The sequence below is a fragment of the Palaemon carinicauda genome, chromosome 5 (assembly GCF_036898095.1).
Source record: "Palaemon carinicauda isolate YSFRI2023 chromosome 5, ASM3689809v2, whole genome shotgun sequence".
NCBI lineage: Eukaryota > Metazoa > Arthropoda > Malacostraca > Decapoda > Palaemonidae > Palaemon > Palaemon carinicauda.
The window spans coordinates 177,802,184-177,816,683 of record NC_090729.1 but is presented as its reverse complement, the minus strand read 5'-3'; the positions used below and the strand labels follow the sequence as shown (position 1 = coordinate 177,816,683).

The 14,500-nt window shown below is 41.0% G+C and overlaps 1 protein-coding gene across 2 annotated transcripts in view; it reads right to left on the bottom strand.

Annotated features, from left to right (window-relative positions):
- Positions 1 to 14,500, bottom strand: part of HtrA2 (HTRA2-related serine protease) — a 43,190-nt gene that overhangs the window by 14,913 nt on the left and 13,777 nt on the right. The window contains exons 3-6 of one of the 2 annotated variants that reach the window (XM_068374376.1): positions 7,464 to 7,581; positions 5,367 to 5,453; positions 5,054 to 5,248; positions 4,673 to 4,823 (exon numbers count right to left, since the gene is read on the bottom strand). In XM_068374376.1, coding sequence (XP_068230477.1) covers positions 4,673 to 4,823; positions 5,054 to 5,248; positions 5,367 to 5,453; positions 7,464 to 7,581 — 551 coding nt within the window. The remainder of the gene's footprint in view (positions 1 to 4,672; positions 4,824 to 5,053; positions 5,249 to 5,366; positions 5,454 to 7,463; positions 7,582 to 14,500) is intronic. The other variant, XM_068374377.1, reaches the window with a different exon arrangement.

Genomic DNA, 14,500 nt, shown 5'->3' with positions numbered 1-14,500 from the left:
AAACTGGACTGCGAATCTCCATCCCCAAATATAGAATAATCTGGGATGGGATCAGTTGGGACTTTTAGGTTGACCAAAAGTCCCAACTCCCTGGCCAGACTCAACGTCCAATGTAGATCCTGCAGACAGCGAAGACTAGACGATGCTCTGAGAAGCCAGTCGTCCAAGTACAGGGAGGCTCGGATCCCCGAAAGATGGAGGGATTTTGCCACATTCCTCATGAGCCTCGTAAACCCGAGAGGAGCAGGACTGAGGCCAAAGCACAGGGCTCGAAACTGGTACCCCACATTCCTGTAAACAAACCTCAGAAACGGTTGGGAATCCGGGTGTATAGGAATGTGGAAGTATGCCTCCTGAATGTCGAGAGAGACCATCCAGTTGCCTTCCATAAATGCTGTCAAGACAGCCTGGTAGACTTCATCGTGAAGTTTGTCTTGACAATGAACACATTGAGCGCACTTGCCTCTTACGTACTCCTGCAGTGAACATGGCTGCCAGATCATTGGAGCCATCCCTGAGGGACTTGTTCCTGCAGAGAACGTGGCTGTCAGATCATAGGAGCCATCCCTGAAAGCCTTGTTTATGCATGACATAATTGTACAGCAAAACTTCAAACGCTCGAAAATAGCTCTGAAGTTGACCATAAAATCTTGGAGCGTCTCATGGCCAGGCGCCAGGGAGAGTCTATGAGGTTTGAGAAGTCTATCTGGGCAGAGGCAGGAACTCCCAAGCCAAGAACTTCTCTCGTGTCATATCAGACTCTCGCTCTATAAGCCAGCTTAAAAGTAGGGAAAGCAAAGGCTGTCTCCCCCAAACTCCTCCTGGTGATAAACCAGTCGCCTAGCAAACGTAAAGCTCTCTTAGAAAAGCGAGAGAGCACTAGCTTATAAAACAACGGCTTCGAAGTAGCTAGGCCTAGTGTAAACTCTGACGTTTAGGCGAACGAGGAGCAGCAGTTACAAAAAGATCCGGACAAAGATCCTTAAAAATCAGTATGATTTATTTAAAGTCCATAGAGGGCTAAGCAGCTTTAGGCTCCTCTCCGTCTGACAGAGTCCTCAAGGGAATATCAGTAGGAGGGGGAACAGCAACTTCCTCATCTGAAGGAACCTTGTCCGACAATAGCCGAGTCTCAAACAAGGGAGAGACCTACCGTGGTGGCAATGCTTTACAAGCAGAGTCCACACGCACTGGTGCATTAGTAGCGGACCAGGACGCAACGTCATGTAACTGCTTGACAGTCTGTGAACTGTCAACAACAACAGGTGCGTGAGGACGCACAGCGTCCACTCGAGACTGCTTTGACCGCCTAGTCTGAGCAGTCAAAACAACTCTAGAATGCGGAGGTTGACGCTCAGCGTCAAAACAAGTCAACTCCGATGGTTGGCGAATGTCCTGAACGTCAACAGGAGCATCAGCAAGTGGCCTAACGTCCAAATGCGGCTGAAAATCCACACGAGACCGCATCGAGTGTGGTTCTAAACAACCTGACTGACGTGACTTGGCTACGCCAACGTCAACAGGACGCACAAAGGAACGTTTGGGTGGCCGAAGGCCAGGATCTCGATGAGATAAACGGCTAGGCTCAACGGACTTATCGGCAGAATAGTCTTCCATAAGGGAGGCAAGCTTATTCTGCATGTCATGCCGTACAACCCATTTAGGATCAACGGGAATGGTTGCGGTAAGAGACGAGGGTAACGTCTGTGACTGCAAAACCTTGCCTACAAAAAGACTCTCGGAGTCTGTGTTACGCTTTTGTTTAGGCGGCGAGCAGTCTTCCGATGACTGCATAGGGTCAGAGCTGTCCTAATAGTTAAAACCAGGACGCTGGACCTGTCCTGAAAGGACTGACTTTCGCTTAAAGGGCCTCGAAACCTTGTTCCACGGTTTCTTATGCGAAAAGCCTTCGGATGACGAGGAGAAAATCGTCTCTCTCGCCTTATGGTAGGGGTGATCTTGGTAAGATACGCCTGATACCATAGAGGGAACGTCTGTTCGCTGATCAAGGCCTCTCGAACCCATAAGTCGTACGACATTACTTCTCCCCTGGGCTTGGGAGCTTGCAAGAGGTCCCGGACTAGGCGAACGACAGGCATGAACAGACGAACCCTCGGTCGCAACACTGATAACACTTTGCGCAATATCACTTTATCACTACGATTTTCTGTTTTGCACTTATTTCACTGAAATCGAATTTTTTAACAATTCACATTAGGTATGAATAAAACTGATTTCTACCTGAAGCACGCAATTCTACCCTCATCAAAAGGTTATAATTGCGAAATCAGTCGTATAATGTAAGCACATTAATACAAGCAAAAAAACAGTAAACATATTTTAATATAAAAAGATCAGTGGCTGGGGAAGAGACTAAACACTAGTTCATTCAAAACTACGTTTTCAATCTCTCACCGTACAGTGCCTTGGGACGAGAATAAAAAACTAAAAACGTTTTATCCTTTCTCCCCGTACAGAGACTAGGGACGAGAGTAACTCGAGAACAACGTTACTCGCTTGGGACGAGATAAAGATCGGAACGTTCTCTCTCCTCTCTCTCCCTCCGTCTCTATCTCTCTCTCTCTCTCTCTCTCTTGATTTCGCACCGAAGAGAAGAGCCCACTTACGTTTCGTCAAAAAACAGGTTATTTGACCAAAGGAAAAAAATGAAAGGTTTTTCAATTAAAAAGTTCCTTTAAAATAGAATTTAAAACATTTAAGCTTTGAAAGAAGAATGAACAAAACGTCAGAATCGATTTACTCTTTCTGCAAAGTGAAACCGTGATACTCTCTCCCTCTATCGTAACGATAGAGCGCAAACTGCGTAGCATAAATAAACTAAACGTTAGTTCATCTTTGAAACAGTACGAAGACTAATCAAAGAAAATCTTTCATAAAATATCTACTAAAAAATATTCATTTAATAAGTTTTAAATCATTAGCTCTGTAAAAGTTATTTACGATTGAAAGGGCTCAACGTTGTTTAACTTCGGTTTCCAAGTTAGGACCGCCTACTCTCAGGAAAGGTCGCATATAAACAAATCATTAAAATTTATCTTGATGTTTATTATAAATGGAAAGCTAATCGAAGAGGCCTAATAAAGGCGGGTGAGATATAAAATACATAGAGGAAAATCTATAATTAATTTATAACGTGATAAAATAATTGCTAAAAGCCTAAACACACTTCCGTACTAAGGGAAGGGTCGGCCTTTTAAAAGTCAAGGAAAGTCCCAAAAAACAATCCAAAGTCATCAAAAATTAAATCTATCCAAAAACAAGTTCAAGATTTAAGTTGAAGATAAAACACCTGTACTGCGAAAGCTCAAACCAAAATGAAGTACTTCACCAAATATGTTGAGAAAACTCCAGGTTCTACAGCGAGTAATGATACGTCTTGTCGTCAAGGTCGACAGAGAAGAATTGAAGGGTTTGTTTACATGCAAGAGTGGTATCTGGCCGATAGTTGGCGCTGGTGGTCACACCCGCAACCTTCATAGCGATCGCTCGCGAGTTTTTGAGTGTGTTTTCTGTCGAGCCGCTGAGTAGCAGCTATTATATATTCACCGGCTAAGTTAAATATTTAAAATTATTCTCTTTATTTAACAAAGTATACTTTAAAGAAATTGTACAATAACCATTAACCTTCCCCATATCTTCAGAACTGGAATATTAAAAGATATACTGTAACACCTCCAGCACATAATCATTCCTATTAACAGTTTGTTCCTAATCTGATAACCTAATCCCCAAATACATTACTGTTTACATGTATTAAAAATAATTAGCAAAAACCTTCTCACCTCAGATGCTTTGCTTTCTGTCTTTTATTATTCATATATAGTATTCACTTTGGTGTCTTACTATCCAAGTTCTTTGGCTTTGTAATGCTACAATATCTAACTTATTTATGAGATTAAAATCCCTGGGAGTGGAGCACCACAAGGCAAGAAATTTAACTCATTAATCTTAATAAACTATTTGCAGGTTCAACTGTGTACAGGAGATTACTTTGAGCATATCAATTTATAAAGTTATCAATATAATTTTCATGTTTTTATGGATTGTTTATTATTCATTGTAAATTATCCAAACTGTTACTTAATAATTATGCTCACGTTAAATACTTTCCTTTTATTAATTCCAATACATTGCCAAACCGTAATAATATGTTTTCCTATTCGGAAGGTGGTTAGAAAAATAGGGACTGGATTACTTTGTCCTTCAAATAATGCAACTGTCAATATTTTTCCTTTACCCTTCTCTACTGTTGTCTGCATTTTCTGCGTTAATTCCAATCTAATCTATGCCTATTGGAAAGGTCCCTGCCTGGCAATCTGCTGGACGAGTGTTTGAGCCCCACTCAGTCTTGACAATTTCTAATAGTCTGCAACCTCACCATTCTTGTGGGCTAATGCTAGGGGGTTTAGGGGTAGCCTAAAGGTCAACCTGCTGAGTCATCAGCAGCTATTGCCTGGCCTTCCCTAGTCCTAGCTTGAGAGGGGGCTTGTGCATCAATCATATGTATATATGATCAGTCTTTAGGGCATTGCCCTGTCACTTACCTATGCCATTCATGAGTAAATATTATGACTAAATTTCATAATACTGAATAGTAATCTTAAAGTAGGGGAAAGGTTCAACTCAAAAAAGGAATATTCACAATACCAACCTAATTCAAGTCTCTTTTTGGCTGCCTTCATCATAAATTCTCTGGCATAATCTATAGGTATAGCAAAGGAGATTCCAGAGGTTACTGTCATGGAGTTGATGCCAATGACCTCACCATCCAAATTCACAAGGGGTCCGCCTGAATTACCAAACTGAAAATATGCATTGTTTTAACTATACCAGTTACGTACAAATACCTGTATGATATCTGTTCAATTACTGTAGTTAATGTTACATGCACTTGAAACAAGGCATAAACTTAAATTACTGCTGTACAAGGACAAGAAAATATGAGTTAAATATTAATTACTTAGGATAGACATTCACAATAAGACATTAACATCAAATCTATTACATGAAAATAGAATTTTATTTGACTTACAGTGATTGCAGCATCTGTCTGTATATATTGGATATCTCTACCTCGTAGACCAAGCTCTTTGCTGGCTCGGCCTACAGACGAAACAACCCCGATAGTTATGGTGTTTGAAAGAGATAATGGAGACCCAATGGCAGCAACAAATTCTCCAGGTCGTAGATCACTGGAAGTTCCTAAAGCTATTGGCTTTAGGTTATCCTGTTCATTACAAAATACACAGTACTGTATGCATTTCAGATTAATTGATTTACTTTATTTTCAATTATAATTAGAAATACATCAGAAAAAAAGTTTTTGTTTGGAAGGGGTTACTTACACATTTAATCCTAATGAGTGCAAGATCTGAAATAGCATCAATTTCCTCAACTATGCCTTCATATTCAGCACCATTCTGTAGCCTAACCTGAAAAGCAATATTCAATAGAGAGGTAATTTCCCAGTAATATTCAACAAAAGTTTTATGATATAATTTCAAAAAGATTGTTCATGTTACATAGGTACAAATCCCTCGCTTTGTTACGGCAACAGAACGAGATCTCTAAAAGGATATACAGTACAGTAATACCTCAGCTTACGAATAACTTGGAATACATTCATTTTGGTATTCGACCAAGAAATTTCATTTCCTTATATGTGCATTGTATTGGTTTACGAAGAAAAATTTCCCTCTGTATGTGCACTTTCTGTGGACAAGTACTAATGACACTATCAAAAAAACAGTCAAGCAATGCCCATATGTCACATACGCAATGTTAATACAGTGTTCATGTGATTTTTACCCCATTTCATGATATTTTAAATAAAAGGCAAAACCTGTTGTCCCTAGAAAGGTTACTTGTTTTAATCTAATGTAAAAAAAGACAACCCAGTTTCCATAAAGCATAAACTACATGTTTCAGTTAGTGATAGTGAATGCTGTTCAAGAGAGAGAACTCCCAATATTTTACCCCAAGTTCTAATGGAGGAAGATTCTCCCTCCAAGCACTAAACCCTTCACCACCTCTTTCATGTCCCATATTATGGCAGCTATGACTCTCCTCAAAGGTAAAATGCAAGATAATTTTTCACTATTTCTATTCTTTATTGTGAATTATTAATTAGCATTAATTTTCCATGTTAAGGGTTATAATTTGCTCTTTATATAACATTGCAAGTGCCTTGTTAAATAGATAGAGACAAACCTTTAACAACAACCTTTTTTATGTAACATGCAGCTGACATTTAACATTCATTTAGCAATGTTCTACATTGAACATTTATTATAAAGATATTTACTTTTGGGCTGAGGCCTTCCCAAACAAGTTGAGCATACAAAGAAGAAGCTTTTTAAACAAAATGTCTACTGTAATATATTTTTCTTCTATTGATGACATGAAGTAATCCTATGTTATTAATTCCAACTGTTGAGAACTGGATCATTTGATTTTCCATTACTGAAATTTGAAGGATTAAACGAAACGTTAAAATTGAACGAAGACAAAAGAAAAAGCTGCTGAATAGATTGTTGAGAGGAAACCAAGGGGAATGAATAAGAATGAAAAACACTGACTGTGATGCACTTTAGGCTGAAGGAACACCGCAAAGTAATTTAACTTTTAAACTAAATCAATAATAACACAGTAGCAATAATAATATGAGTAAGGGACTCTTAAAAATAGAAGAAAGTACATCACGTTAAGGTGAAAAGTTGCAGGATACAATAATGACGATAGTGCTAAGTTAAACCTTGAAAGTTTGAAAAAGTTTTGGAAGGCAAACATCAGTAAATCTTAGTAATATAAGGGTATAAAGAAATAAAGAGGGTACAGCGATAGTGCTATTACAGATGGGAGGATGGAAATGGCTAATCTGTATACTTATAAATACATTTTTATAAAGGTCATGAAAGTAGAAAAGTGAATGCAAAATCATTGGAATTGAGGAAGGGTTGTTTACCAATCCCTTCCTTTATGGAACTTAAATGTGGTTTTTAAATACATAACAGCTTGAAAGCATCTAAAATAGACAGTCTGTGTAGTATAGGTGAAAGGTCAAAAGGTTGAGACACGCAAGATACTGTACAATATGCAGTACAGTAACGTATATGGGAAGACAGATCAGTGATTTGAGATAGCGATTAATGTGGATAAAAAGGCAGCTGATAGGTCAATAAAGATATATTATACAGTACTGTAATTTTAGTGTTGGAAGGAAGGCCAAAATTATCTTATATGGCAGAAGGTGCTATAGTTTCATTTCTTATTCTAAAGCCATTTATCATTCAGTGAAGTGGCTTAAGATTGGAAAAAAATATATTAAAATTTAAACAGAAATAGATATAAGTACAATCACAATAAACAGCATGCCCTTTTCAAAAATAATATATCCAAGATGGAAATCTGACATTACATCACCAGCTGAGTACTGTACTTACATTAACTGCACTTGATCTTGGTCGGTTGGTGACAACATGAGCATTAGTGAGGATCAGCCCGTCATTGGAAACGATGAAGCCAGAACCATTGGAAAGACCCTTGGCGTTCTTGAACCTTCTGTGGAACTACCATCATTAGCATTCTTGCTGCACATTTAAAGTAAAGAAAAATCTACGAGCACTTTCCAGTGCAGTCTATAGTTTACTGGACTAGAACAAATTAAACAATCTATAAATAATTAAAGTAAGTGGAAGTGCAATTATAAAGTAATAACCTTGAAAAACAAAAACAAATTATATGATCTCAAAATAAAAACAGAACCTATTGTTATCTATAAAAACTTAATCCACATCTTATGAGGAAATGAGGAAATTTGTGCTTACAGGAAAGTTTGTGTATAAGGATTTGTCCTCCCTTAGTATCCAGTCTAAATTGTAATGAAAAATATATAAAGAATTGATATGATACTTTACAATGATATGAGAATTTGCAAGGCAGGCTTCATAATATGTTATTTTTATAATAAAATAAATTTTTGAATATACTTACCCGGTGATTATATAAGCTGCAACTCTGTTGCTCGACAGAAAACTCTACGTTAAAAATCCGCCAGCGATCGCTATGCAGGTAGGGGGTGTACTTCAACAGCGCCATCTGTCGTGCAGGTACTCAGTACTCAATGTAAACAAAGAACTCAATTTTCTCCTCGGTCCACTGCGTCTCTATTGGGGAGGAAGGGAGGGTCCTTTAATATATAATCACCGGGTAAGTATATTCAAAAATTTATTTTATTATAAAAATAAAATTTTTCAATATTTAACTTAGCCGGTGATTATATAAGCTGATTCACACCCAGGGGGGTGGGTAGAGACCAGCAATAAATGTTTACATTATTATGAGCTAAGGATTTTTTATTTCATTTTAGCAGTTATCAAAATAACAAACTTAAAATAAATAAGTACCTGGTAAGGAAGTCGACTTAAACAATTACTCTGCCTTTTTAAGTATGTCTTCCTTACGGAGCCTCACGATCCTCTTAGGATGCTGAGCGACCCCTAGGAGCTGAAGTATCAAGGGTTGCAACCCATACAACAGGACCTCATCAAAACCTCTAATCTAGGCGCTTCTCAAGAAATAACTTTGACCACCCGCCAAATCAAGTAGGATGCGAAAGGCTTCTTAGCCTTCCGGACAACCCAAAAACAATAATAAAACATTTCAAGAGAAAGATTAAAAAGGTTATGGAATTAGGGAATTGTAGTGGTTGAGCCCTCACCCACTACTGCACTCGTTGCTACGAATGGTCCCAGAGTGTAGCAGTTCTCGTAAAGAGACTGGACATTCTTAAGATAAAAAGACGCGAACACTGACTTGCTTTTCCAATAAGTTGCGTCGATTATACTTTGCAGAGATCTATTTTGTTTAAAGGCCACGGAAGTTGCGACAGCTCTAACTTCGTGTGTCCTTACCTTCAGCAAAGCTTGGTCTTCCTCATTCAGATGGGAATGAGCTTCTCGTATTAACAGTCTGATAAAATAGGATAAAGCATTCTTTGACATAGGCAAAGATGGTTTCTTAACTGAACACCATAAAGCTTCAGACGGACCTCGTAAAGGTTTAGTTCTTTCTAGTTCATTTCCAACCATACGATAAGTTTGGAATATCGAACGATACTGGCCAAGGCCGAGAAGGCAGCTCGTTTTTGGCTAGAAAACCAAGTTGTAGAACATGTAGCCGTTTCGGATGAGAATCCGATGTTCTTGCTGAAGGCATGAATCTCACTGACTCTTTTAGCTGTGGCTAAGCATACCAGGAAAAGAGTCTTTAAGGTGAGATCTTTCAGGGAGGCTGATTGTAGCGGTTCGAACCTGTCTGACATAAGGAATCTTAGTACCACGTCTAAATTCCAACCAGGTGTAACCAAACGACGCTCCTTCGTGGTCTCAAAAGACTTAAGGAGGTCCTGTAGATCTTTATTGTTGGAAAGATCTAAGCCTCTGTGACGGAAGACTGATGCCAACATGCTTCTGTAACCCTTGATAGTGGGAGCTGAAAGAGATCGTTCTTTCCTCAGATATAAGAGGAAGTCAGCTATTTGAGTTACAGAGGTACTGGTCGAGGATACGGATACTGACTTGCACCAGTTTCGGAAGATTTCCCACTTCGATTGGTAGACTCTAAGGGTGGATGTTCTCCTTGCTCTAGCAATCGCTCTGGCTGCCTCCTTCGAAAAGCCTCTAGCTCTCGAGAGTCTTTCGATAGTCTGAAGGCAGTCAGACGAAGAGCGTGGAGGCCTTGGTGTAACTACTTTACGTGTGGCTGACGTAGAAGGTCCACCCTTAGGGGAAGTGTTCTGGGAACGTCTACTAGCCATCGAAGTACCTCGGTGAACCATTCTCTCGCGGGCCAGAGGGAAGCAACTAGCGTCAACCTTGTCCCTTCGTGAGAGGCGAACTTCTGCAGTACCTTGTTGACAATCTTGAACGGAGGGAATGCATATAGATCTAGATGTGACCAATCTAGGAGAAAGGCATCTATATGAACTGCTGCTGGGTCCGGGATTGGTGAGCAAAATATTGGGAGCCTCTTGGTCATCGAGGTTGCGAAGAGATCTATGGTTGGCTGGCCCCAGGTGGCCCAAAGTCTCTTGCATACATCCTTGTGGAGGGTCCATTCTGTTGGAATTATTTGTCCCTTCCGACTGAGACAATCTGCCATGACATTCAAGTTGCCTTGGATGAACCTCGTTACTAGTGATATGTCTAGACCTATTGACCAGGTGAGGAGGTCCCTTGCGATCTCGTACAACGTCAGAGAGTAGGTCCCTCCTTGCTTGGAGATGTACGCCAAAGCCGTGGTGTTGTCCGAGTTCACCTCCACCACTTTGCCTTGAAGGAGAGACCTGAAGCTTTTCCAGGCCAGACGTACTGCCAGTAGCTCCTTGCAGTTGAAATGCATTGTCCTTTGACTCGAGTTCCATATTCCCGAGCATTCCCGACCGTCTAATGTCGCACCCCAGCCTACGTCCGATGCGTCCAAGAAGAGAACGTGGTTGGGAGTCTGAACAGTCAGGGGAAGACCCTCTCTTAGGTTGATATAGTCCTTTCACCAAGTCAGACAAGACTTTATCTTTTCGGAAACCGGGATCGAGACCGCTTCTAGCGTCTTGTCCTTTTTCCAGTGAAAAGCTAGATGGTATAGAAGAGGATGGAGGTGTAGTCTTCCTAGTGACACAAATTGATCCACGGATGACAGCGTCCCTACCAGACTCATCCACAGCCTGACTGAGCAGCGTTCCTTCTTCAGCATCTTCTGGATGGATAGCAGGGCTGGGGGCTGATCGTCTTGTTCAGCAACGTCCTCATCAGAGGGTTCCTCATCCGAAACTGATGAGGAAACGGCAACGGAGTGGGCAACGTCTGACTCGCTGAATCCGGTCGCACTGGTGGATGCGTGACGGAGCCGGACGCAATATCATGGAACTGCTGCACAGTCTGTGAACTGTCAACAACCATGGGTGCGCGAGGAAGCACAGCGTCAACCCGAAACTGTCTAGACCATCTGGGTTGTGCAGTCAACACCCTACCGGGTTGCTGAGGTTGACGCACTGCGTCACAACAAGTCACCTCTGCTGGTTGTTGAACGTCCTGAACGTCAACAACCACCTCCGAGCGTCGCTTAACGTCAACGTGCGGCTGGCAACCCACACTGGGTCGCATCGGTGGAGGAACCACCTCAACTGGCAGACGCGAGTAGGTTACCTCAGCGTCAACAGGGCGCACAACCGACCGGTTGGAAGGTTGTTGGCCAGAAGGTTCTTCTCCGCATTTAAGTCCTCTATCAAGGACGCAAGCTTGGACTGCATGTCTTGCAGCAAAGCCTATTTAGGGTCTACGGGAGCAGGTGTGGCAACAGACGGGGTTAGCGACTGAGGCGGAACCGTTTACCATCCCTGAAAGCCTTGTTATGCGTGACATAATAGTACAGCAAAACTTCAAAGGCTCGACAACAGCTGAGAAGTTGACCTGTAAACAACTTGGAGCGTCTCCTGGCTAGGCGCCAGGGAGAGTCTACCAGAATTGAGAAGTCTATCTGGGCAGAGGCATGAACTCCCAAGCCAAGAACTTCTCTCGTGTCATATCAGACTCTCGCTCTATAAACCAGTTTAAAAGAAGGGAAAGCAAAGGCTGTATCCCCCAAACTCCTCCTGGTGAAAAATCAGTCGCCTAGCCAACGTAATGCTCTCTAGGAGAGCGAGAGAGCACTAGCTTAAAAACAACGGCTTCGAAGTAGCTAGGCCTAGTGTAAGCTCTGACGTTTAGGCGAACGAGGAGCAGCAGTTACAAGATCCGGACGAAGATCCTTAAAAAAATCATCATGATTTAATTAAAGTCCATAGGAGGCTAAGCAGCTTAAGGCTCCTCTCCATCTGACAGAGTCCTCAAGGGAATATCAGTAGGAGGGAGAACAGCAACTTCCTCATCTACAGGAACCTTGTCCGATAAAAGCTGAGTCTCTCACTGGTGCATTAGTAGCGGACCAGAACGCAACGTCATGTAACTGCTTGACAGTCTGTGAACTGTCAACAACTGAACTGTCAACCACCACAGGTGCGTGAGGACGTACAGCGTCCACTCGAGACTGCTTTGACTGCCTAGACTGAGCAGTCAAAACAACTCTAGAATGCGGAGGTTGACGCACAGCGTCAAAACAAGTCAACTCCGATTGTTAGTGAACGTCTAGAACGTCAACAGGAGCATCAGCAAGTGGCCTAACGTCCAAATGCGGCTGAAAAACCACACGAGACCGCATCGAGTGTGGTTCTAAACAACCTGACTGACGTGACTAAGCTACGCCAACGTCAACAGTAAGCACAAAGGAACGTTAGGTTGGCTGAAAGCCAGGATATCGATGAGATAAACGGCTAGACTCAACGGACTAATCGGCAGAATAGTCTTCCATAAGGGAGGCAAGCATATACTGCATGTTTTGCCATACAATCCCTTAAGGATCAACGGAAATGGTTGTGGTAATAGACGAGGGTAACGTCTGTGACCGCAACACTTTGCCTACAAAAAAAGACTTTCGGAGTCTGTGTTACGCTTTTGTTAGGCGGCGAGCAGTTATCCGATGACTGCATAGGGTCAGAGCTGTCCTAATGGCTGTAACCAGGACGCTGGACCTGTCCTGAAAGGACTGACTTTCGCTTAAGGGCTTCGAAACCTTGTGACAGGTTTCTTATGCGAAAAGCCTACGGATGGCGAGGAGAAACAACGTCTCTCTCGTCTTATGGTAGGGGAGATCTTGGTAAGAAACACCCGATACCATAGAGGGAAAACGTCTGTTCGTTGGTCAAGGCCTCTCGAACCCATAAGTCTTTTGACATTACTTCTCCCCTGGGCTTGGGAGCTTGCAAGAGGTCCCGGACTAGGTGAACGACAGGCACGAACAGACGAACCCTCGGACGCAACACTGTAACACTTTGCGCCTCGGACGCAACACTGTAACACTTTGCGCATATCACTTTATCACTTCGATTTTCTGTTTTGCACTTATTTCTACCTGAAACACGCAATTCTACCCTTCATTAAAAGGTAGTAATTGCGAAATTAGTCGTATAATGCAAGCTCATAATACCAGCAAAAAACAGAAAACATATTTTAAGATAAAAAGAAAAATCAGTGGCTGGGAAAGAGACTAAACACTAGTTCATATAACTACGTTTTCAATCTCTCACCGCACATAGCCTGGGGACGAGAATAAAAACCTAAAAACGTTTTATCCTTCCTCCCCGTACAGAGACTAGGGACGAGAGTAACACGAGAACAACGTTACCCGCTAGAACGGAACGTTTTCTCTCCTCTCTCTCCCTCCGTCTCTATCTCTCTCTCTCTCTTTCTCTCTTGATTTCGCACCTAAGAGAAGAGCCCAATTATATATCGTCAAAAAAACATGTTATTTGACTAAAGGAAAAAACTGAAAGGTTTTTCAAATAAAAAGTTCCTTTAAATTAGAATTTAAAACATTTAAGCTAAGAAAGAATGAACAAAACGTCAGAATCGATTTACTCTTACTGCAAAGTGAAACCGTGATACACTCTCTCTCTATCGTAACGATAGAGCGCATGTTGAACGTCCTGAACGTCAACAACTGCGTAGCATAAAAAAACTAAACGTTAGTTCATCTTTGAAAACAGTACGAAGACTATCAAAGAAATTCTTTCATAAAAAATTACATTTAAAAAGTTTTAAATCCTTTAAAAGCTAAAGACGATATAAAGGGCTCAATGTTGATTAACTTCGGTTTCCAAGTTAGGACCGCCTACTCTTAGGAAAAGTCTATATAAACAAAGCATTAAGATTTATTTTATATGTTTATAAAAAATGGAAAGTTAATCGAAGAGGCCTAATAAAGGCGGAGAGATATAAAATATATAGAGGAAAATCTATAACGTGATAAGATAATTACTAAAAGCCTAAACACACTTCCGTCTAAGGGAAGGGTCGGCCATTTAAAAGTGAAAGAAAGTCCATACTCTCTTTGTCACCATAATTAAATCTATCCAAAACGATTTCAAGTTTTGAGATGAAGATAAAACACCTGCATAGCGAAAGCTCAAAACTAGAATAGTGTACTTCACCAATAGTTGTGAAAACAAATCCAGTTAGCAACAGCGAATTAGTAGGTCTTGCCGGTAGCCCGACAGAGAGAAAATTGAGTTCTTTGTTTACATTGAGTACTGAGTACCTGAACGACAGATGGCGCTGTTGAAGTACACCCCCTACCTGCATAGCGATCGCTGGCGGATTTTTAACGTAGAGTTTTCTGTCGAGCAACAGAGTTGCAGCTTATATAATCACCGGCTAAGTTAAATATTGAAAACTGACAAATACAGTCTACAATCTTTTAATTTAATAAAAAAAATAGTGATACAGTATACCTTGAATCCCAAACTCTTAATTTCATCAAATAAGGAATTTAAAAAAATTTTACATTTATGACTTCTTCTCTTGTTTTATCTCAAAAGCTGACCTGG